This window comes from Nerophis ophidion, linkage group LG06 (assembly GCF_033978795.1).
Source record: "Nerophis ophidion isolate RoL-2023_Sa linkage group LG06, RoL_Noph_v1.0, whole genome shotgun sequence".
NCBI classification, from domain to species: Eukaryota; Metazoa; Chordata; class Actinopteri; order Syngnathiformes; family Syngnathidae; genus Nerophis; species Nerophis ophidion.
Genome location: NC_084616.1, coordinates 39,832,382 through 39,858,336, shown reverse-complemented (window position 1 = coordinate 39,858,336; position 25,955 = coordinate 39,832,382). Strand labels below are relative to the sequence as shown.

The following is a 25,955-nucleotide window of genomic DNA, read 5'->3' as shown; positions in this document are numbered from 1 at the left end:
AGCTGCCGTCGACTCCCCTGAGACACTGCGCGTCAAGACACCCGTGGAGACACACTTCCGACTATCAGGTACTATTAAACTCACTTAAACACTAGCAACACAATAGAAAGACAAGGGATTTCCCAGAATTATACTAGTAAATGTGTCTAAAAACATCGGAATCTGTCCCAATGCAATGGCGTTTTTTTTTTTAAAACTTTTTTTTTTTTTTCTAGTCCGTCGCTATCAATATCATCAAACACAAATCTTTCATCCTCGCTCAAATTAATGGGGAAATTGTCGTTTTCTCGGTCCGAATAGCACTTTTTGTTGGAGGCTCCCGTTAAAAACAATGTGAATATGTGAGGAGCCATCAAACATGTGACGTCATCGTCTGCGACTTCCGGTAGAGGCAGGGCATTTCTCTTAGCACCGAAAGTTGCGAACTTTATCGAAGATGTTCTCTACTAAATCCTTTCAGCAAAAATATGGCAATATCGCAAAATGATCAAGTACGACACATAGAATGGACCTGCTATCCCCGTTTAAATAAGAAAATCTCATTTCAGTAGGCCTTTAAATGAATTGTTGTTTTACTTCACCTATGTTTTGTACAGCGCTTTGTGATTTTATCTGTAAAAAGCGCTTTGTAATAAAATGTACTTACTTACTTACTTACGGGTTAAAGATGGGGTTAACATATCTGGATAAACCCCCCTAAAACACTTAGTTCTGCTTGGGGTAATTAAATAAAACAATTACAAAAAATTGCCAGCAAATTCAATACAAAGGGGCAATAATATGAATTTAAATAATCATTATTCAATTATTATCGTTATTCACTTAACTATGATTATAAATCTGTCAAGTTTTCCTTTACTTCAGAGTGTAAAGCAAATATTAGCTGATACACATATGATCATCAGTAATTGACAATACATCATTATAAATACGATTACATTAGTATTAGTGCATCTCATGCAGGGTAAGCTCTGCACTGTCTTTAAAACCTGTTTCTAACTAATTGAGGGACCTTGAACGCATCACAGTTATGTGCAAGGAGAAGCAAAAGTGAATCTTTTACATAATTTCCTCCTTATCTGCCACAGATAGATTTACCAAACTTTCTTCTATCACCTCCTACTTCTTCCAAAATGTTGGTACTTTGTGTGAATGCTTAAAGTTGAGGTAAGAAAATCCGTGTTGAGTAAAGTGTCCAAAGGTTTGCCTCTTTCCAGGTGGAAAGAACCATTTTATTTTTTGATAAGGGGGTGTAGGCAGTCTTAGACATTCTCAATTTAATTTAAGAAACCTAATTAGTGCACTTCTATGGCTAAGTTTGTTTTATATTCACATTTTTGATGTCTTTTGTACAACTTACATAACTTAAATGGCAGACATTTTTTTATTTATTTTACTAAAGCCCAGGGTAAAACATCCTCACTTGGAAACCTCTGCTGTCGATTGTTGGTTTATTAGTAGGATTTCACAAAAAATGTTTTACGGTTTGCAAATGTTATTGTTTTATTTGACTGTACATCATTCTCTAGGAACCATAGTCTCACATTCATACCAAATACTTTGTTTAGAGTTAAATCTTGGCAGACATGCCGACTATTTTTTCAAAACATGGCCTGAGAGTACCAGGCTTACAACTCCCAATAACAAAATTCCATGCATTATTGTGGGAAATTCTGTTATCAGTCAATGGATATTTGCAAAAGTCACTTTGACCCTTTGGTATTTGACTCAAACTGAAAGCATGAGATTTCAAATACATTGTACAACTTTTTGATACATTCTTTGTACTGCACTGACTAAATATTAACAGGTAGATAGGTCTCGTGTGAGATTTTATTATTGTATCGGTCTGTCTTTTTTACAGCCCTGGTGTAAAACAGATGTGACTCCAAATTCAATTGGTGGCTTGTTCACCTTTCAATCCTTGTGAATTAAAAGCAGCAGGCTCACAGGCTGGAAGTCTACTGATAGCCTGTGTGTACAATAAACACTACATGAGGCACTTTAGTGACGGATATACAATACTGCAATCTGTTAGCGGTGTCAGACCATAATTTAGAAGACTTGCATGTAATCCGTTCATTTTTATACTGGAAAATACAAGTCAAATATTAATGTTTTTATTCAATTTAAAGGACACTTTGCTAATTAGAGCAGTATATATGATGTTGTCCCCACAACTTGCTGCATTATTTATACAGGAAAAGCCATTAAGAAAGTAACAATCCAATATCAGTAAAATCGACCAATAGTGTAACATCAATTACTTAAAAAATGACTGGAGTAAAATTACTCATGACCACTTCAGAAAGTGTTTTTCTCCGTTGAATTGTTGCTTGTGGATTGTCACAGAGGGCTTAACCTCTTTCTCAGCGCTTTGAAATCCACACCTGCTTAAAAATACTTCTTCAGTGGCGGGTGTCCAGTTTATTTCACTTTGGACCTTCATGACAAATGAAGGCCGATCATAATCTCAAGAGTTGTAATTGAAGAAAACTACGGTACACGCGTTTCCATTTGTTCTTCGTCTTGTTGTGCCAGCAATTTCATCTCACTTTTGTTACACTGTTGAATAATTAAACTGTCTGCTCACTTCCTGATGACAGAATAGCGCAATGCCTCATTCTCTCATTATAAAATATTAAAGAGGTTGTTCTTTGTACGTGCAGCCTTTCCCTGCTGAACAAAAACAAAACATGTCAAGACTGAATTATTTTGGATGTTTGTTCTTTTGTCACTGGTTGCAAACTAAGCTGTTCCCCGAAGGACTAGAGCAGAATAGAACATGAGTAATCATAAGCAGCCTTGTGTATTACATTTAGACAAGCACATATGCTAAGCCACATGTAGCTTTAATGTAAGGTCTTTAGTCAGTAGAGCGTTGGCCTTGAGCTACATCCAATCAAGGGAAAGCTCGGCCGGGTCAGGTTTGCCTCTGAGGGAGTCAAGCCCCACCTTTCATTTTCTTCACCTGGCCCGTGGTTCGTCATCGCGTACTCGGGTCCACCTTCACCGGTGGCAAGCCATGTTTAAGCACAAAGCCAGTCTGGCAAGGCCATTGGAGAGATAATCCTCTTAGGAGACTCGTTACTCATTTGTCAGTGTCCAGATAAAGCACAACTTTATAGGATTTAGTGGGGAAGTGCCCGGTCAATTCCCTGACCTCCCCCATGCAGGGCAAGGAGAGGCAGACACACTGTATGGGATTTTGCTTTGTATGCCTGGCTGGGGGCCTTGGAAAAGAAAGGGAGCAGGATTTGGCTCTGCTTCACTGTTAGCGAACTGCATGATACCCAAAAGTAGATATCTTTCTTCAGACAATAACTGCACTTAGAAATATACCTGAAATGTTTTAAGCGTACAGAATAGAATACCATAAACCTTTATTGCCTCATGGTATTTATACGGTCTTCAGACCAGGGTCTTCTAAAGATCCCAAAAACTCATTTTAAAATCCGTGGAGACCTGGCATTCCAGGCCATAGCTCCCAGGCTCTGGAAGAATTTGCACCACTCCCTTTGTGATCTTGACTGAGTTGAAACTTTTAGGAAACATTGGAAAACCTCTTTTTTTAGTACAGCTTTTAGTTAATACACCTTTTAACTGTAGTTTTTAATTCACTTTGTATCCTTTTTATGATGTTTTCCCTGTTTTTTTTAATTGAATTGTTGTTTTACTTTACCTATGTTTTGTACAGCGCTTTATGATTTTATCTGTGAAAAGTGCTTTATAAATACAATGTATTTACTAATTTACTTACTATTGCAGTTAGAGTATTATAGTGATAGTTTTCTCACTCTGACTAATTTTGACTTTATGTCTAGAGATGGTCCGTCCATCTTCGGACATCCTATTGAAATTATTTGAGTAAGAAATTTAGAGTTCTTGGCACAAGAGGTAAAAGGTGCTACTCTTTGTTTTTACAGACTCTGTCCATCAGTTTTGCATGATCATTTGAATCCCGAAGTCTTAACTGATGTTTGTTCGGTCTCAAGACGATTGCTGACATAAGAGGGTCAGGAGACAGAATGACTTGTATGTAACATCTCATTCAGATGATCGGGTACTGAGAAAGGTAGTGCACAACGGGGTAGGACAGGGGTCTTCAACTAAAATTCAATTACAGAACATTGTCTGCTAAGCCCCAAAAACAAAAAAAACTATGCGGGCTACTAATTGCTATTAGGCCAGACTAAGTTAGTGTTACGAACACCTGCTTTATATATCATATATATATATAAATATATATATATGTATGTATGTATATATATATATATATATATATATATATATATATATATATATATATATGTATATGTATGTATGTATATATATATATATATATATATATATATATATATATATATATATATGTATGTATGTGGCGCAGTGGGAAAGTGGCCGTGCGCAACCCGAGGGTCACTGGTTCAAATCCCACCGGGAACCAACCTCGTCATGTCCGTTGTGTCCTGAGCAAGACACTTCACCCTTGCTCCTGATGGTTAGCGCCTTGCATGGCAGCTCCCTCCATCAGTGTGTGAATGTGTGTGTGAATGGCTAAATGTGGAAGTAGTGTCAAAGCGCTTTGAGTACCTTGAAGGTAGAAAAGCGCTATACAAGTACAACCCATTTATTTATTTATTTATATATATATATATATATATATATATATATATATGTATGTATGTATATATATATATATATATATATATATATATATATATGTATATATATATATATATATATATATATATATATGTATGTATGTATGTATGTATATATATATATATATATATATATATATATATATATGTATGTATGTATGTATGTATGTATGTATATATATATATATATATATATATATATATATATATATATATATATATATATTTATAGATTATAGATTTACAGTTTAGGTGTTTTATTAGGCTTTGCTAGTGCCCAATTTTTGTAAAATCAGTTCAGACATGAGTGTGCATGTTTGGCTAAAACTTTGTGTTTTGTGTCATGATTTAATGTTACATAGGCTTCAGCCCCCCCTCGCTGCACCCTCAATGTTGGAAATATGATGGCTTGCCATGTTTTATTAAAGCGCTCATCTCTGAACAAGAGACAAAATATTTTTGTGCTGCCAAAGGAAATAATGAACATAAATGTGTTTATACCTTCTAGGTTTTAAGCGATTTTTTGTTGTCCACTGAACTTTTCCTACAGAGCGCCGTGTTTATTTATCATTCTATTGTCTCCGACTTGTCACTGTCCTGTCTCTTCACCTGTCGACCGGTGTTCAGGGCAAGACCTCTAACACTCAGTCGTATCTGGGGTTCTGCGCAACGCTTAACATTTTTCTTTCTAATTTCCGTGGACATCACTCGTTTCGCTTCTCTCTCGTCTGCCCCTGCACTTAGTGTAACCATGTTTACCACCTGGAATGCACAGATTTGATTGGATGACCAGTAGAGATGTGCTGATTGATCGGCAACCAATCGTTATCAGATGAATTTCGTAAGAAAGTATGTTATCGGCCATTGCGTATAAATGCTTTTTAATGCCGTTCACAAACGCTGATTCCTATCATTATCAAATGGATGATTATTGTTATTATTAATTATCCTCGTCCTCCAATTATCACTGGAGGACGAGGCTAAATATGTTACTCACTGAGAGAAAGGCAAAGCTTAGAGCTAAGCTAACCTCGCTTACAATAACATCAAGAAAAACAAGCTTAGTAAACTTTAAAAATTGCAGATGGAACCGCGTTGCAGCAGAAAGTAAGCAGATATTACCATTAAATTAACAAGTAGAATAATAAGAGTCTTAAGAGTAAATAATATAACAACAACTATTGGTGCGTCAGAATTGTCGGTGTCAGTACACAACCGTAAGAGGAGGATCGTATCGATCCATAAATTAGTGGTGTCTATATTGAGGGTAGTATTAGTATATGATCAATATTAGAGCGATCAGATCGATATTTTCAATTCCTTAAGATCATTTTATTGTTGTTTTTGGTAATGTTTACAAACTCTGGGAAAAATTCCTTGGACACAGGTTGACTTTGAGGGCAAACACCCAAGGATATAAATGAGTAGCAGATAATAGCTTTTGATTTTATTTAACTATTGTGTCCTATTGATTTTTTTTGCTTCAACAATTGATTGTAATAAAAGAGAATATGGACTAGTTTAAATATTTTTTTGATATTGTTTAACTGTCAATGGTGTCTATGGATGTTGTCATTCATCCAGGTCATTGTAATATCAGGGCATTCAATTAATCAAATGGACTTTTTGGTTTGTCATAGAAGGTGTTACGTCTCTCATCCAGTAGGCTTCATCAGTTCATGCACAGAGACTTAGATTGGTCAGATCAGCGACTGGTGACAAACCAAAAATATTTGGGGTTTTAGCACCACCACTAGACTAGATTAGACCAATCCAAGTCTTTGAGCATGAACTGATGAAGCCTACTTGGATGAGAGGCAAGACGTCTTCTAAGACAAACCAAACAGTCCAGTTGCGATCAATTGAATGCCCTGAGATTAAACTGTCAATGGCACGCACCATACATAGATTTTGAAATCATGTGATCGGCACTGCTGAACTCATTCATGGATGATCAATATCGGAATTGGCAGCATAACCTTGATCGGAACATCCCTACTGAGCAATATCACGTGGGCTGGTTTAAATAATATGCAATTAGAGTATTTCCAGATCTGATGAACCATTTCAATAAAGTCTATAAAAGCTGCTCCAGTCAAAATAGAACTGCTTCAATGATTAATTGACTTTAGGCCCAGGTCTGTAGTGGACGGCATAGGGGTCCAGACTTGGGCTGCCAGTTAGTGATCCCTGAGTTTTGGGTCTCAAATTCAACAAACCCATTGAGCACCTTATATGTCAGAGACAATGACTGATTTAATTTTGTAACAGTATATTGAAACTAAATGAAAAGGTAAACACTAGGTGCAAAAGGGGGACAGGGCTGCGGAGCTAGCACCGAGCGCTGGGACGGAGAGGCTTCGCGGTGTCTTGACTGGGTGAGCAGGTGTCGGACACCTCAGTCACCTTGGACGTATCCTCGCTCATCCATGCGGACTGGACACTGGCCGAGAGTGGAGTCGGCTGTCTTGGTTGCTTTGTTGGGTCTGCTCCTGTCTCTGGCCATGCTCCCTCCACCCCAGCGGACGATGGCGTGGTGGAACACGGCAGAGGCCACCACAGTGTATATGTTTATTTTACTTTTTATTCATAGCTGTATGTAGAAGTGTCTGGTTGTATCTGCTGCTTTAATGTCTTTAATGTCCTCTGTGTTCTTTGATGTTTGATGTTTCCCTCTTACACACATGTAAGAGGGATGTGTACTATGACTATGAGTTGTTGTTTTGTTCCCTTGGCCTCAGTCTGCACCCCCACTCCAGGGCCCAGGCTAAGACCGATTTTTTTAATTTTATTTTAATCTTCTATTCCCCCCCCCCCCCCCCCCCCCCCCCCCCCTGTTTACCTGTATGTCATCTTTTTTGTAAGGGGCGCTGGAAGCCGGCAGACCCGTCAGCGATCCTGTTCTGTCTCCCTGTAATGTTTGTCTGATCTTGAATGGGATTGTGCTGAAAATTGTAATTTTCCTGAAGGAACTCTCCTGACGGAATAAATAAAGTACTATCTAATCTAATCTAATCAAAAGCCCGCTTTGCATATTATTATTAAATGGTGTGATGATGCAGCACGGTGAAGCTTGTACCTCACGATAAGAAGGTTCTACAGTACATTTCATTACCGGGCTCAGGGTCTTTCTGTGTGGAGTTTGCATGTTCTCCCCAACACTGTGTGCATCCTTTCAAGGTACTCCAGCTTCCTCCCACCTCCAAAGACATGCACTTTGGGATACGCTTATTGGCAATATTACATTGGCCCTGGTGTGTGAATGTGAGTGTGAATGGTTGTCAGTGTTGGCCCTGCAAAGAGGTGGTGACTTGTCCAGTGTGTACCCTGCCTTCCGCCCCACTGCAGCTGGAATAAGCTCCAGCGCCACCGCGACCCTGAAAGGGACAAGCAGCAGAAAATGGATGGCTGGGTGGATGTAATGATTTTAAAATAATAAATATGATGTAAATTATACAGTACTGTCAAAGCAACCAGCTTTGTTATAAGTAGCAGTCATTTTGACATAGAAAAATAGTGAATAGGTTAGCAGTAACATTAAAAAAAACATTGCAAAAGAGAAGATGTGTCGTCTGCGGTGCACATTTGTGTGTTGCCCATTAGGTTCTGAAATGTGCAACTTTGACAAATAAATGTACCAAAACAAATGTTCACTGTAGAGGCTGATTCTCAGGTGGATCAAGGGCTCCCATTAATCAAAGTTTGTTCTAACTGTAGTTCAATACTGCAAACTAGAAGCTTCAGTAGATGATGAGAAAAGTATGTCTCATTGCTTAAAGAAAAACACAAAAAACATTGCATGCTTTGATATGGTGTGCAATTCTCCAAAAAGCCAGTCATTTAATTCAGAATTGGAATACTTTTATTGTCATTGTATGGAAAATACAAAATTGGACAGCAATCCAGCTCAGTGCCCCTAAAACAAACCTACATAAAATAGTCTTAAGACAACAAACAATAATAAAAAAATTTAAAATTTAATAACATAATAAAATATTAAAAACATTGCACAGTACATCTCTATCAGTAAGTAATAAAGTGGTCAGTGTTCAGGTAAGTGCAGAGTTTAGGCAGGGGTAGGGAACCTATGGCTCTAGAGCAGGGGCGCTCACACTTTTTCTGCAGGCGAGCTACTTTTCAATTGACCAAGTCGAGGAGATCTACCTCATTCCTATTTATAATTTATATTTATTTATTTATGAAAGAGACATTTTTGTTAACAAGTTAATGGTGTTTAATGATAATACAAGCATGTTTAACACACATAGATTCCTTTCTTTCATGAAGACAAGAATATAAGTTGGTGTATTTGATTCTGATGACTTGCATTGATTGGAATTAGACAGTGGTGCTGATAACGTCCGCATTTTCAAATGGAGGAAAAAAAAAGTCCTCCTTTCTGTCCAATACCACATGAAAGTGGTTGGATTTGGCATCTCATTTGTCCAACTTGCACACTCGTTTTTAAACACTTTGTTATGAGAGTAGCATATGTGTGTGGCCCTTTAATGTCTGGCAGCAGGTGAGTGACGTCAGTGACTGTGCGGGTGGGCAAGCAAGTGAGAAAGCGGTCGCTGAGGGCGGGGGAGAAATACATTGGCATCAAACTCCGTAGCTTGCTAGCTTGTGCACGCTAGCTTTCTGAGACTCTTATTTTGTTAGCACAGGCAGGATGAAACAGGTCTTTTATGGTGAAGACAGGAACTGTGCTGTCGGTTTTTGGAATTTTGACAGTAGGAACGGAGTCTCTAGAAATAAAATGTGTTTCTCTGCGTCCGCCCTGTTAGTGATTTTTTTCTTAAATATGAGCTCGCAGCAGCCAGCGTCATCTCACAAGATCCTCGGGTGCCGAGAATGTCAAACAACTGATGAAAGTGAAGTCTTGGTATGATTGATGATTGCTCATTTTTATGTCTATTTTTTAATGCCTGGCTTGAGATCGACTGACACACCCTCTGAGATCGACCAGTCGATCGCGATCGACGTAATGGGCATCCCTGCTCAAGAGCAAGGGTGTCAAACTCAAATACAGAGTGGGCCAAAATTTTAAACTGAACAAAGCCGCGGGCCAAGGTTGAACAAATTAACCTTTTAATAGGGACCCAAACAAGTTTTGCATTGAATATTAAACAAGCGAGACTTATATAACTTTATAGTGACATGCAAAATCGAGTTTCAAATAATACTAGTAATTTAAAAATAGCGATGGCATATCAAATCAAATTTAAATAGAAATTGAATGCCTCTTTTCTATTTGCAGCCTTCTCAGGTAAATATCAATATAAACTTTTCCCACAGGCTAATAATAAATTTTTATATTTTAGCGTCCAGGAAGAGTTAATGCTGCAAGGGGTTCTGTGTATTTGTTCTGTTGTGTTTATGTTGTGTTACAGTGCGGATGTTCTCCCAAAATTTGCTTGTCATTGTCGTTTAGTGTTGGTTCACAGTGTGGCGCATATTTGTAACACTCTTAAAGTTGTTTATACGGCCACCCTCAGTGTGACCTGTGACCTGTATGGCTGTTGATCAAGCTTGCATTGCATTAGCGTGTGTGTGTAAAAGCCACATATATCATGTGACTAGGACGGCACGCTGTTTCTACGTTGGATAAGCGGACGTGACGAAAGGTTTTAGAGGACGCTTGAGGCAGTGCCTTTAAAGCACGCCCCCAATATTGTTGTCCAGGTGAGAATCGGGAGAAATTTGGGAGAATGGTTGCCCCCTGTGATTTTCGTGTGGGGCACTGAAATTTAGGAGTCTCCTTGGAAAATCGTTTTCTACCGCACCTGTTCAAGAAGTTGCATTAATGGTAAGAAGTATTTTATTTATTGTTGGTTAGTTTCAGAATAAAAATGTTATTAAAAAGAATAAGAGACTTATTATACTCTTAAAATGTTGGTCTTACTTAAAAATGCACGCATTTAGTTGTATTTAGTCTTAAAAAAAATATTATATGGCTCTCACGGAAATACTTTTTAATTTTATTGCCCTGATTCAGGGCAATAACAGCTCTAAGATAGGAACTGTTTTTGGGTCTAAAACTATTTTGAACTCTCAAAACTGCTCACCATTGTGGTTTGCTTAAAGTAGATGGACTAACTAATTCAAATATGTTACTTAGTTACTGTTCAATGGATAAAAAGAAGAAAAGCTGCAATATACTGGCTTTACAATTTGGCCTGCACCAGTAACATCTGATTTTTTGTTGTTGTTGTCTGGTATAGTTTTGTCAACTCCCAAACTAAGAATGGTGCCACACCGCTCTACCTGGCCTGCCAGGAGGGCCATTTGGAGGTGATCCAGTACCTGGTCAAAGACTGTGGAGCTGATCCACTCATAAGGGCCAATGATGGGATGACACCCCTGCATGCTGCTTCCCAGATGGGCCACAATACTGTCATTGTCTGGCTGGTATGGAATGGTCCATGTCTTCTTTTGATGAAGTTATCCGAGTATTACAAGACAAAATGTACAGTATATATTAAAGTCGAGAGTTTCATGTCTTTTTCGCAACTGTTCATGCAGATGAGTTTCACAGAGATCAGCCTGATGGACAAGGATGGCGATGGGGCCACAGCCATGCACTTTGCTGCCAGTCGCGGTCATGCAAAAGTTCTCAGCTGGTTGCTACTGCATGGCGGCGAAATAGTCACTGACAATTGGGGAGGGACCCCTCTTCATGACGCTGCAGAGAACGGCGAACTGGAGGTGAGCATTTCTCTATTACCTTTTCTTATGTAATTATAAAGTTAACTTAAAAAACTAGTCCAGTATAGGTGTTTTAAAGTTAATGGTGCATTTATGTAACTGCAGGTCTTAAGGGGAAACTTCACTTTTGTTTATTTTCCCCCATCACTCACAATACTTATGTGAGATCAGAACACACGTCTTTCTCTTTTCCGTGTGCTCTAAATAGTGAAAAACTGCTAGCAAGAGGCAGTCAACAAAGCAGGTAACAGGAAGTCATCTATTTATTTATTTTTTTTTTTTTTGTCCTGTTCAGCTTCTCAGGCAAATCATATAGTTGATGTAGATGCCCATATCGGCTGTTCAGATTTACTTTACAAAAGAGAAGTGTAGGATACTTCTCCTGTTGCCTTATTTGAATTTGATTTTATTAAATGTATTTATATTATCATTTGGTGCAGCCGGGCCGGATCAGGAGGGGATAGAAAGAGAAAAAAAGGAAGACAGAGGGGGAAATTGTGGGGATAAGAGGGGGATTAGACAGAGAGACAAAAACAACAACAGCAAATACAACAATAACAACATCTATTTAATCTATATAGCCCTCTATAAAACATCCAAAAATCGTCAACAGCACCTAATTTACATGCAGTGATTTGCATATTAACTAAGCTTTAGCGATTTTGTTATTGTAGGAGCTACCACTGACAAACTGCTTTTCTGGCTTAGAGACACAATGCCTTGTTTCTCATTCACAATACAAAGTGATCGGACAACATTCGGTACGGACTGAGAAACAAGCACGACCATATGAACTACTACGAATAGACATCGAAATTATCGCTAAAGTATTCGCCCATGTTTTGTTTGCACACAGCGAGATCAGTTGTGTATTTTGCTGTGATATCAAGCACTGTGTGCTCCATGTATCATAAACAATATCATGGTGACTTAATCGATGAACAGTTTTCCGTGGCCTCGGGTGTCTTTTCCAGTTGATTTTGGTCGGATTTATACCAGTGCATGTTTTATTAGCGCAAACAATTACTTTTTTGTTGTATTCTCTTAGAGCAGTGTTCTCTTGACCAGATACACAAAGTCTTTGCATCGATGTAACAATGTGTGCAGCTCTTTCTGTCACCACTGACTTTGCAAGCTCCACATTTACACCATAAAGTCATGCCTGTGTGGTTGATATATTTTGTATCCCTCGACAGAATTTTTTCCCTGCTGGGGTCCTGCGGTCCAATATTATCCCGCTTTTCTTTCCCGCTCAATTTTTAAAATTCTCCTTACATTCAGGCTAAAAAGGAAAAGGTTCTGATCGTCATTTTTACCAAAGTAGTTGCTCTCACGAATTCTGCCACAATTAGTGGGCACAGAACGTCGGAAGTAGGGTTCGTTGCTGTGTGCTCTGTGAAATCAATGCACCCAGAAAAACAAGTTTTAGTACCGCTGAAAAATACTGTAATTACTACTAATCATGTTGTGTCTGCATCACATACATACTTACATGTACATACAAAGTTGTTATAGGATGTTTTTAGAGGGCTTCATAGGCGAAATAGGTCAATTCTCATGACCTGCATTGTTAGCCACCTCTTGCAGGCAGCTTTTCCACTATTTAGAACGCACAGAAAAGAAAAAAAACCTGTGTTCTTGTCTCACATAAGTATTGTGGGTGATGAGAACAATTCCAAAAAAAGTGTAGTTTCCATTTATCGAATAATACTGTAGGACAGTAATGTTTTCAGCTTTATGTTCTTCGTTCTTTTCATTGATGGAATTATGTTCGAAGCCACCTGTCAATCATATAGCTGCCCACTGAAAAACAGCTTTACATCTGCACTGAACTAACACATGGCTTATGTTCCTTCTTAGTGCTGTCAGATCCTGGTGGTCAATGGGGTGGATCTGGGCATCAGCGATCAGGATGGTTTCACAGCGGCTGACCTGGCTGAATACAACGGACACTTACAGTGCGCCAAGTATTTGCGCACTGTTGAGAATATGGTGAGAAACACTATATACTTGTGATTTCCCTTACTGCCTTAAACAGCATGTCCTTTACACAGTAGTTTGATAATATAAAATGTCTTTAATGCCCGCTTAGCATGATACAGCAAGGATTGTATGGTAATGCAACAGTTTATCTATCCTAGATCTTGTACTACATGTCATATTCCACAGTGAATTCCCACTAACAATGCCTGGCATTCTACCCCTCAAACCTGTCTCTGTTCTATGTGTACAAGTCGCAGCAAGGCAACATACACAATTTGTTTTCCCTATTTCCAAACAGGAAACATTCAATCGCGACACACTCACAAATAATCGACAAAGTAAATTCCATCTGAACTTGAAAAAAATAAGTTATCATTTCTTTAGCACTAACATGTGCCATGACCTAACATTTTCAGAAATGACAAGTAAATACATGTATCCACGTGACTCTGCACAATGCAGTAACAAAGTAGTAGTCACTAAGCCAACATGTCCACGATGTCACAGCTAATAACCAGAGCAATTAATGCTTGACATGCTCTGACTTTGATTCGTTAAACCCACTGAAACCCCCAAGTGGCCAGAATAATAATAACTATCTGCAATTAGGTTTGTGGGAAACATAGTCACACTCATGTTCCGAGGGCCATCAAGGGACATTCAGCCAAGTGATTGTGTGATGTGGGAAAAGCAGAGAGTTCCCAAGAGTCTTTTTGAACAAATGTGAGAGGTTTCATTAGTGTGGAGTAATCAAATTCACACTCTTTGACTATGGGATATTTTTTTTAAAGTAGGTCACTTGTATGATTAAAGCATATGGGTACAGTTAGTAGTGGGAATGGCGCCGTAACTGGACATATATATTTGTTATTAAAATATAACAAATCTATCTATTTTGTAATTATCTATACACTCGAATACACTCCAATCCAATCCAATCCACTTTATTTATATAGCACATTTAAACAACAATAATGTTTCCAAAGTGCTGCACAGCTATGTTAAAAACAATATTAAAAAAACAATATTATGCTCCACCAATGACTGAATAAAAACAAAAAATAAATAAATACAAAACCAATATATAAAAAAAACAATACAAAAACAAATATGATTAAAAACTATTTTAAAGGGTAAAATCAATTAAAACAGTAAAATAGAAATCAAAGTGTATAAAAAACACAGAGGACAACAGAGGACAGAGGACCACACAACTCACATAGTGTTAAAAGCCAAAGAATAAAAGTGGGTCTTAAGACGAGACTTAAAACACTCCACTGTGGAAGAAGTTTGAACATGGAGGGGTAGAGTGTTCCAGAGCTTAGGGCCAACCACAGAGAAGACCCTGTCTCCCTTGGTTTTAAGTCTGGTCTTGGGCACCACGAGCTGGAACTAGCTCTCGGACGTCAGAGCGCGCGCAGGAATGTAAATTTGGATGAGGTCCGAGATATATTGAGGTGCCAGTCCATGTAAAGATTTAAAAACAAACAGCAATGTTTTAAAATCAATTCTAAAATGAACAGGGAGCCAGTGCAAACTCTGAAGAATTGGGGTTATATCCTCGCGTTTCCTGGTCCCTGCTAAAAGTCGTGCTGCCGCGTTCTGGACTAACTGCAACCGGGAGAGAGCTTTTTGGCTAATGCCAGCATAAAGTGCATTGCAGTAGTCCAGGCGACTTGGAATAAAAGCATGCACGACTTGTACAAAAAGGTTAAAAGATAAAAACGGTTTAACCTTCACTAAGACGAAGGTGATAAAAACACGATTTTAAAACGCCATTGACTTGTTTGTCTAGTTTAAAATCGCTGTCTATAGTGACGCCTGGAGACTTTGGGACGCACATCATTTTGCAATGGTTCCAAGTCAGTGAGGGCCGGACCAAAAACTAAAATTTCCGTTTTTTCCTCATTCATTATTAAAAAATTCTGGGCTAACCAAGCCTTGACTTCGCATAGATAGTTAAGAAAGGGTGTCAATGTAAATGAAGAAGGAAAAACTTGTATTGTATACATTTTGTTAAAAAATGTCTTCAGTATTAACCTATCTTGAATGAGTTTGCGTCTACAGTAAATACTACTACAAAATAATTGAAATAAAACAATCAAAATGTGATGGTAATGTAACTTTTAGCGTTAATTTTTGAGGTTAAAAAAACTCCACAACATTTACTACTTAAAGGGGTCATTAAAAATGTTTTTCTACATTTAAAACACTTCTTTGTGGTCTACATAACATGTAAATATAGTTCTTTTGTAAAATTGTGCATGGATTATGTTTTAGTACATACCAATTTCAAGCTGCTGGCTGACCGTCTCTTCAGTATGTGCAGTTTGGTGGGGGGTGTCATTTACATGCCTCCACTTCGACTGCGTCTTCTCCGTCAGCCATGTTGTAGTTTTTAGCGCTTCCATACCGAATCTACTGACAGATATAAGTTCGAACTATACGTTACTTTGTATTAGAAATAGCAACAGTGCATGTGCATGTTTGAGCCATTCAGAGCCACAACAAGAGGACAGAAGAAAAAAACAAACTTATTGACTATAACGTCGGACACGTGCAAAGCGTTTCGGGCAAAACTTTACCATATATGGGGATATTTGGTGACATCCCCAATGGAAATAACGTCACACATTAAGCAAATTCCAAACAAATTGTTCGGAGGCAATATGAAGGAAGGCAAGCTTGTTTTAAAAATATCTCCGTCATGCCAAGATTTGATTAAACATTTCTGTACACATCCGAAATACCATATTTTTCAGACTATGAGGCGCACTCAAAATCATAAATTTTCTCAAAAATCAGCAGTGCGCCTTATAACCCGGTGCGCCTAATGTAATGATACATTTTACCAGTAGATGGCAGTCACACATAAGAGATACGTGTAAACTGCTAGATGACGACAGTAAACAACACCAACATTTGAAATGTTCCATTGAGACTATAGAACATTACACATTGTCAAAATGTTTTAGTACGACTTTGGTAAGTTATGAAGCTGCACCGCTTGATGGATTTTCGGAGCATTGTGGCTACGGTAGTCAGACAACCTATGGTATGGTGTGATGTGTTATGGTGTATTAAGGACCGCAAAATGGCACCTATTATCAGACATTATCTGGTATTTTGTTTCGCAATATTATGCAAAACCAACTTTTCTTAACTTCTGGTACTTGCTGATGTGTGTTTGGAATCTGGATAAGTCATGAACATTAGTAAGTGTCCGCAATTGTAGTCCGTGAAGACGCCGTAATCGATAAGCTTCTTTTTCTCTTGTTATGGGGGCATTTACCCTCCGCTGTTACCATTTCTAATATAAAGTGGCGTAAAGTTCGAACTTATATCTATCAGTAGACCCGCTATGGAAGCACTAAAAACTATGGGTGCAGTGGGTTTACATAATTCACCCACAAAATTGTAGTTATTAGAGAGTTCCGGTAAAGGAAGTGTTTTATTTTTTTTTTAAAAATCATCATATGACCCCTTTAATGCGCCTTATAATCCGGTGCGCTTTTTGTATGAAAATAGACCTGAATAGACCCACTCATTGACAGTGCGCCTTATAATCCGGTGCGCCATATTGTCGGAAAAATATAGTTAACAAACACAGGTACCAATAGGTAAGAAAATTGGTTTTGCATAATAGGTCCCCAGGGACCAGTGATGATTTTTGTCTTTTCTGACCTTTAAATATTGTTGCAGTGTTGGATATTTGTGCTAAACAATGCCAAAGCAGCAAATCATAATGTTCATGCATTTGGGTGTGAGCTGAGGAGCAATGTTTTGCAGTTGGGCTACGTTGTGACACCACAGCAAGATGGACATACTTATTTGGACATTAAATAAAAGTATTAGCCAGAAGGGAAGGAACTGAGTTTGAGGAAACACAAGCAAAGGTGGTATAAAGTTTATTTCCATCTATTCTTGGAATGTGCACATAAAACCGATGTGCGACATCCAGTGACCTGAACAAAAATAAAACTTTTTTTAAACAGCTCTGTATCGTTCAGGTGTACCAAATAATGCTTATAAAGTTTATTTTCAAACGACTCTGGGGAAAAATAGCGGTGACGTTCGTCTCCTAGATATATTTTTAACATTGTACGTTTTTAAAACATAAATTATGATACTTTTAGAGAGGATGGGACATGGTTTCATTTGCAATCTGGGAATGCTACCACAAACGTCTTGCAGACACACACATGCAAGTAGTTTATAAATGTGACTCTGGAGCAAAGGTTATGCAAAATTTACACCAAAGCATATCCAAAACAAAGGAAGTATTGAATGTAGATTGAAATCATCATTAATCCCCTTAACATTAACATGTTAATTTTTGGGGTTCTTGGATAATTGTTTCACTTTGTTAATGCAAGAACTTGTGGTGCAAATATTTCTGGATCAACTTCATATTAAATAACTTATGCTGCTGATGTAATTTCAGAAAATAACATGTGCATACATAATCTGTATCTTTTAACAGAGTGTGGAGCATCGTGTTTTGTCTCGGGACCCCTCACTAGACCTCGAGCACAAGCAACCAGAGAACAAGCAGCCAGATTCTGGCCTCTCTTCCCCAAACACCACAATGCCCCCCGTCAGCCAAGCGGCACACTTTGATATTAGTTCCCCATCCAGCTCCTTGTCCAACTACGACTCAGCCAACTCCAGCCAGTCCAGCACCGGGGAGAAGAGGAGCAGCTTAACATTGTCCCGGGGCCCACAGCTGAACACAGTGGCAAACACAGGTGTCTTTTTATACAAAAACTAACTATAATCTACTTGCCTTTCATCTCCAACTTCTTCAAGGGTTGTCTAAGATTAATTTGAAATCATCTAAATGTATGTACCAATTAGTGCTGATAGTCTAATAGTTAAATTAGTAACATTTTAATCAGAATATTAAGACTGAGATGAAGCATACTTTTATGAAGACATCAACTTGAAGAAGTGTGTAGTAGTGCTATAGTTGCAGTAGAAGCAATACTGGTGCTGCTCTCTAGTGGCCAAACAGCAGAATGTTTCTTCAAGTAAGATTTGAGAGGCAGTGTTATGATTGTTTCACTCAATAGTGTTCTCCTAACATAGAAGCATATAAATTAAAATAGAGCTGTATGTGCTTGGCTGGTAAATATATAGCTAAATTGGTGGTTCTCTTTGTTTTAGGCGCATCACAGACAGCCATTTCTGATATGCAGGCATACATGGACATGCTAAACCCAGACTTGGATTCCGACAGGCCGAAGAAAGGTCACTCTGATTCTGAGCCAGAGCTTCCGCCTCCACCCACATATCCACCTCCGCCTCCACCGCATTCCCCCCCGCTTCCTCCTCCGCCTCCGGGCTACCCAGCACCGAAGCCTCCCCAGGAACCGTCGTCTGCTGAGTTTCTGAAGGTGAAAAGCAACTTGCGCCACGTGGATGGCAACGGCAAAAAGAAGGAGGTAAAAACCACACCATATAGACTTAAGTATCATTATTTAAATTTCATTATTATTCTATAGGAACTAAACATTGGATAATTATGGACTGATACAAATCACTAATGGTGGACCTGAGAGAGGACCAGGTGACTCACCATCACATTGGTTGATGGCTAGTTAGCAATGTAGCCCGAAAGTTACGGGCATTTTTTGATGAATCCTTCAGGAAATGTCGGAAGTGGGATAAGGAACAAGTAAAGGCCACATACTCAGTGGCCTAGTGGTTAGAGTGTCTGCCCTGAGATTGGTAGGTTGTGTGTTCAAACCCCAGAAGAGTCACACCAAAGACTATACAAATGGGACCCGTCACCTTCCTGCTAGGCACTCAGCATCAAGGGTTGGAATTGGGTTCACCAAAAATGATTCCCGGGCCCGGCCACTGCTGTTGCCCACTGCTCCCCCCACCTCCCAGGGGGTGAACAAGGGGATGGGTCAAATGCAGAGGACAATCATTGGTACTTTAATTAATTTAATTAATTAAGTTCTCTGTGTGTGTATGCCAGCGTTCCCCAACTCTACGCACAAAGACAAAATACCTTTTGGACCAAGAGTTCAGGAACTTTAAGTTACTGGAACTATAGGTTCCTGTAGACATGTGTGGTGTGTGTTTTCTTCACGGTTCAGGGTACTTTATAGAAATCAGGCTGATGGTATGGATGAGTGGTACAGTATATTTCTAAATTGGTATTATGTAAATAGACAATAAAAGGGCATATTTATTTTACTAAAGTGTGAATAAATCAAATACAAAGCTATAAGATACAAAACTATGATTTAAAAACAAGGTGTAACGAATTTTACTCAAAAAGTCAGCGAGGCTTTTGCCACTGTGTTCAACAGTCAGAAAGGCGTCCCCTCAGTAAATTAGGAATTAATGAGGGTCAGGTGAATTATTTTTGTTATCAAAGAGGATTGCTTTAAATTTCAGCTGTAAAAATAACAATATACAAATGATAAATGCCATTCTTTATCCCACGCCAACAACACAAACACATTCGATTTAGTGTTAGCCTGTTAGCCTTAACATATGGTCACTTGGGTTGAGGCAAATAACTACACGAACTGTGTGACTACTTTTACAGCATGTAATAAAGTAAACAGTGAATATTTGATGGGATTTACCTTCGCCCCACTCGTTCACTGCTTCCTCTATTTCACATTAGTCCTCAAACAACATAATCTTATTCCCAGTGAGCAGCTCCCGTCACCGCTTCGAAGTCCAACAGAATACTGAATATACCTTTGTAAATAGGTTTAAGAGTCTGTCCACTTCTCGTAGCATAGCAAATTAAGAAAACTTTTGAAAAAATTAACGAACAGCATTAAACTGCAAATGAGTTAAAAAGACTACAGCTGAGAAAAACACTAACCAACAATTAGCGTTCTTCGGCAAACAGATGCCACACAAAAAATCCAACAAGTCGGAAGTTCCTTTCGTTCTTCTTCCTCTACTTTGAAAAAATAATAAATACTTAAAATAATAATAATAGATGCTGAAATTTCCAATGCAAAGTTTTAGGAAGGCCCCAACTGTGTTCAACAAATGATCTGGTGACAACACAGCCATGCCCCTCAAAAGATCCTGAAAAAGTTTCAAATATCTCACTTTACTACAAGGAACTAAAATAATTCCTGTAGAAATTTTTTTTTTGCCCGGTTTGTTTTTTCGCGGAAATACAGGGGAGTATTTCGTTTACCATGGTAAATGGAAATTTTGATATAAAGTTCCTTCAGCGGAAGAGGGCCTAAAGAGAATGGATGACTAACAAGAAGGTTCATTTAATTCCGCTATAGAAAAAAAGATTATGTATGGATTATGATCAAATTTTTTAGGAAATGTCAGAAATCGAGGGGTGATCTGGATCATCTTCTGGATTCAGGATTTTTTAAGGATTCTTTACTATTGGGAGACAAGGCCTTGTTTTGTATTGCTGCCATTGTGAAACTTTACATTGAAGTACCTCAACTTCTGATAGCTTTCAGGCCTGGGCTTCTTGAAACAGCAATTACTAAATCAGGTATTGTTCTCAATTGCAAAACAACAGTTCAATTGCTCATGGTTCAATAGTGAAGTGAAATGAAGTGAAGTGAATTATATTTATAATAAGTAATCAATAATTTATTTGATTATTATGCTCATTCTATGTCCTGTAAGGGATTATGCATTAAAATAGCTACTATCATATGCTATCTTTAAAGCGGTTGACACATTTTTTATGTTTGGCATTCATTTGTCACCATGCCATCTCCACTAGTGCCTCATCAGTTGGGCTATTGCCCTTGTTTAGTAAGAGTGGCCACAATGGTGTTATTGTGTTAGCATGGCTAACAATGCTAACGAAGATGCTCATTACTGAGTCGAGCCCCGCAGTTGACTCACAGTGATGGATTTGAACTCAATTCCAGTAATTAATCTGGCCACGGATCACTCAAAAGTGTGACGAAAGAGCAGACAATAAGCCAGAACTTAAATTAAGCATTGACAGTAGTTGTAACACTGCTGGATCTGCGAAATACACTACATACTGTTGTGATAATTGCGTTATATTTTAATGCTATGGGAAAAGTAAAATGAGGATAGTTATCATATGGAATCGCTTTCACTCAATAAATAAATTAACATCTTGGTATCTGGCTATGAAAAACCAAAAACAATTATACAATCCAAGTTGCTACAACTGAAATGGATCAGTGGATTACAATTGTTATAATAAGTGCAATCATTGATATGGTGATGCACAATTACGGTCATCAGCAGAAAACACTTTCAGACGAGACGGAATCAAGATGGACGGGACTGATTGTTCCATGCAAATTAAGTTGTTCTTAGTTTAGCTACTTAGCTGATGTCAGTTCAGAGGTAGCGAAAGTATCCTGTCTCCTGGGTGAGCTGTGTGTGTGTTTTTGTGTACCATTCAGTCATGTGGGGGAGAGGATTTTAATTAGTGCCGCTCCTTCTCCTTTCTTTACCCAATAGACCAGCCGAGCCGAGTCCTCATTAAGAATTTAACATGAGCCTCTCCTTGGGACTGCACATATCATACACAACTAACTTGAGCATGGACTATAAACATAGTTACAAAGAGTATTTACCCAGGGTTCTATAGAAACAGAACAGGGGATCACCTGCTGCTGGAGAAAGGTACTTGAATCACTGAATTTGCATTGACTCACCTGTTTTGTGTGAATCTAGCAAACAAATGACTGCTTTGACTGTCAATTGTTTAGATCTGTACTCCAGAATTGATGGACTTTGAGACACTGAATGAGAGTGTTTTCTCAAACTTAAAGGTACTGAAGTCTAGGTTTTTGTGCTTTACATAACTGTGCAGGTAGATGTGTGGTTAGAGTGTAGGCCAATGGTGACATCATCACTTACTGGAAGGCCGGCCCTATAGGTTATTGATGAGGCCCTGTGGGTAAAGTGAGAGGGCAGGTAGAGTGACAGGTGTAGAGAAGTGGTGACGCTGTAGATCTGGTGACAGCTACTCTGCGCTCTGCTGGGCTTTGGGGTTGTGACTCTGTGGAGGCTGCAGGAAAGCTCCAGGAGACACTAAACATCAAGGTAAGGTGTTACGGGGCGCAATGGCAGGGGTGATGCTCTCTGTGACACTTTTGTTTAATCGTCTTTTTTAGCAGATAAATCCATTTTAAATATGTTGCAATGTTGTTTGGCATATTTAGATGGCTTTCTTAAACAGACCCCAACTGTTGTATTGATTGCTATCAGGAATATTTGCTTGTAATTAAGGAATAAAACTACCTGCTAGACAAAACGGAGGGTAAAACCACAAGCAAATATGCGTTACAAAACTTCAACCTGGCTTAATGTTTATAACAGATCTAGAGTACAATACAACATACAATAAGGGCTATATGGTAAAGGGAAGTCTGACATTGTGTGTAAATAGGTCTTCGTTAAAGATGTGTATAATGTGTGTGTGGTGAATTGCGCTAATGCTGAAACGTTTTGCTATTGTAGTCCCATCTCCCTGGTGGGCGCGAATCAAACCCTCCGTCTGTGTACACCGCTCATATTACACTCCTATCCAGTCAACAAAAGTTTCTAGGTTTGTCATAGGAGTTCTATCTGAACGTGACACCACAAAGCAGATAGGTCAGGGGTCAGCTGTCCTACACTATATATTTTATATATAAAACAAAAATATTGTGGTTAAATAAATAGTCTGTACTGTGTAACTTCTGAAGTCCAATGCCACCAAGATTGTATAACAATACTCCATCCATCCATTTTCTACCGCTTGTCCCTTTTTGGGGCCGCAGGGGGTGCTGGAGCCTATTTCATCTGCATTCGGGCGGCAGGCGGGGTACACCCTGGACAAGTCTCCACCTCATCGCAGGACCAACATTTACACTCACATTCACACACTAGGGCCTATTAAGTGTTGCCAATCAACCTATCCCTATTGTGGAAAAATACACCTTGAAAGTTGTTAAAAACGTAGTAGTTCAAACCGTTACTAGAAAGACATGTGTTGCTTTTTATTTGGCCTTCTGTGGCTTATTATACAAGATGGACGAAAAGAAAGTAGGGCACCACGGTGGCAGAGGAGTTAGTGCATCTGCCTCACAATACAGAGGTCCTGAGTAGTCCTAGGTTCAATCCCGGGCTCGGGATCTTTCTGTGTGGAGTTTGCATGTTCTCCCCATGGTTGCGTGGGTTCCCTCCCGGTACTCCGGCTTCCTCCCACCTCCAAAGACATGCACCTGGGGATAGGTTGATTGGCAACACTAAATTGGCCCTAGTGTGTGAATGTGAGTGTTAATGTTGTCTGTCTATCTGTGTTGGCCCTACGATGAGGTGGCGACTTGTCCAGGGTGTACGCTGCCTTCCGCCCGATTGTAGCTGAGAAAGGCACCAGCGACCCCCGCCACCCCAAAGGAAATAAGCGGTAGAAAATGGATGGATGGATGGATGGACAAAAAGAAAGCCAGTCATCATTTGCATAGTCATTTGCTTACAAAGTAGCTAATTTATTTTTACCCTATTACAAGCATTCAGAATGTGCAAATGTTTTTTTAAATCCTGAAAACATTAAATGTTGCATGCTGACATTTAAAAAAATGTACACTTAACAGTAACAAAGGTCGATCAGCGTTTGTGTTTATTTAGTCAGGGGCGTAACATCAAATTCTATGCCTCTATACCAGTGGCGATTGCTCTGAGACTGCAAGGGTAGCTCAGCTTTCTCTAAAATGTCAAAATAAAATAAGTGGAAAAATACGTACTTTTGTGTTTACATATCTTTGACTAAATATGTGCTAGAATGCATTCGACTTTGATCAGAATCACTACGCGACTTTCTTTTCATTCATTATGGTAGCGTCAGAGTGCAATGTTGAAGCTGAGCGTCCATTGATGTCAATGAAGGAGCCAAACTAGGCAATCCTTGGATAACATTATTACAATGTTACAAGGTAGACACAACCTCAGCTGTCCATCCATCCATCCATCCATCTTCTTCCGCTTATCCGAGGTCGGGTCGCGGGGGCAGCAGCCTAAGCAGGGAAGCCCAGACTTCCCTCTCCCCAGCCACTTCGTCTAGCTCTTCCCGGGGGATCCCGAGGCGTTCCCAGGCCAGCCGGGAGACATAGTCTTCCCAACGTGTCCTGGGTCTTCCCCGTGGCCTCCTACCGGTTGGACGTGCCCTAAACACCTCCCACGGGAGGCGTTCGGGTGGCATCCTGACCAGATGCCCGAACCACCTCATCTGGCTCCTCTCGATGTGAAGGAGCAGCGGCTTTACTTTGAGTTCCTCCCGGATGACAGAGCTTCTCACCCTATCTGTGATTTAAGTTTAAATTGAGTTTTTGACAAGACTTTAGCCCCAGTAAACAGATGCCAAAGAAAAAGTGAAAAAGTGTTGCCTTGTACTGCGCACTTCAAGGTTTCTCACTTACACCAAGCTGCAAACAAACTCTTACAGTGTGCACTGCAATTATTACCTAAAACGTTAATGCCAACGCGGCATTGGAGCTGAATACGAGCTTTGTTCAGTTGTTAAAATAAAGCTGCTTTGTCAGCTGAAGAGTGCTAATCTGGAAAGAAAATCCACTAATCATGTTGTATTGTCCCAAACATTTCACAACATAGATCTCCATATTAAAAAAAAAAATACAAATTGAATTCTAGATATACACTGCTCAAAAAAATTAAAGGAACAGTTTTTATCAGGGTATGGCATGAACTCAATTGCACTTTTCTGCTAAGGTTTTGGTCAGGTACGTGGCAGAGGGGGTGGTTAATCAGTTTCAGCTGCATTGGTGTTGATGAAATTAACAACAGGTGCACTAGAGGGGCAACAATGAGATGGCCCCCAAAACAGGACTGGTTTTGCAGGTGGGGGCCATTTAAAGTTCCTCCCTTTTGATCTTTTTTAACTGTTTTTCCACAAGTGTTGGCTTTAGCTAGAGTCATTATCACGACTGGGAGCATGAGGCGATTTCTTCACCCTCCTGAATTTGCGCAGATTGTCCAACTCTTCCAGGATGGCACATCCATGCGTGCTGTTGCAAGAAGACTTGATGTGTCTCGCAGTACAATCTCCAGAGCATGGAGGAGATTCCAGGAGACAGGCAGTTACTCTAGGAGAGCTGGACAGCGCCGTAGACGGTCCTCATCCCATCAGCAGGACCGATATCTGCTGCTTTGTGTAAGGAGGAACAGGTTGAGCACTGCCCGAGCCCTACAGAATGACCTCCAGCAGGCTACTGGTGTGAATGTCTCTTCCCAAACAGTCAGAAATAGACTTCACGAGGGTGGCCTTAGGGCACGACATCCTGTAGTGTGCCCTGTGCTCACTGCTCAGAACCGTGGAGCTCGATTGGCATTTGCCATAGAACACCAGAATTGGCAAGTTCGCCACTGGCGCCCTGTGCTTTTCACAGATGAGAGCAGGTTTACCCTGAGCCCCTGTGATAGACGTGAAAGGGTCTGGAGAAGCCAAGGAGAGTCATGCAACACCATTCAGCATGACCCGTTAGGTGGTGGGTCAGTGATGGTCTGGGGAGGCATTTCCATGGAGGGACAAACAGACCTCTACAGGCTAGAAAACGGCGGTCTGACTGCCATTAGGTATCGGGATGAAATCCTTGC

At 39.5% G+C, this 25,955-nt stretch overlaps 1 protein-coding gene across 8 annotated transcripts in view; it reads left to right on the top strand.

Moving 5' to 3' along the window:
* espn (espin) overlaps nucleotides 1-25,955 on the top strand; it is a 91,076-nt gene that overhangs the window by 33,309 nt on the left and 31,812 nt on the right. For all 8 annotated transcript variants that reach the window (XM_061903754.1, XM_061903749.1, XM_061903752.1 and 5 more), the window contains exons 3-7: nucleotides 10,889-11,075; nucleotides 11,190-11,372; nucleotides 13,233-13,364; nucleotides 17,839-18,103; nucleotides 18,522-18,799. In XM_061903754.1, coding sequence (XP_061759738.1) covers nucleotides 10,889-11,075; nucleotides 11,190-11,372; nucleotides 13,233-13,364; nucleotides 17,839-18,103; nucleotides 18,522-18,799 — 1,045 coding nt within the window. The remainder of the gene's footprint in view (nucleotides 1-10,888; nucleotides 11,076-11,189; nucleotides 11,373-13,232; nucleotides 13,365-17,838; nucleotides 18,104-18,521; nucleotides 18,800-25,955) is intronic.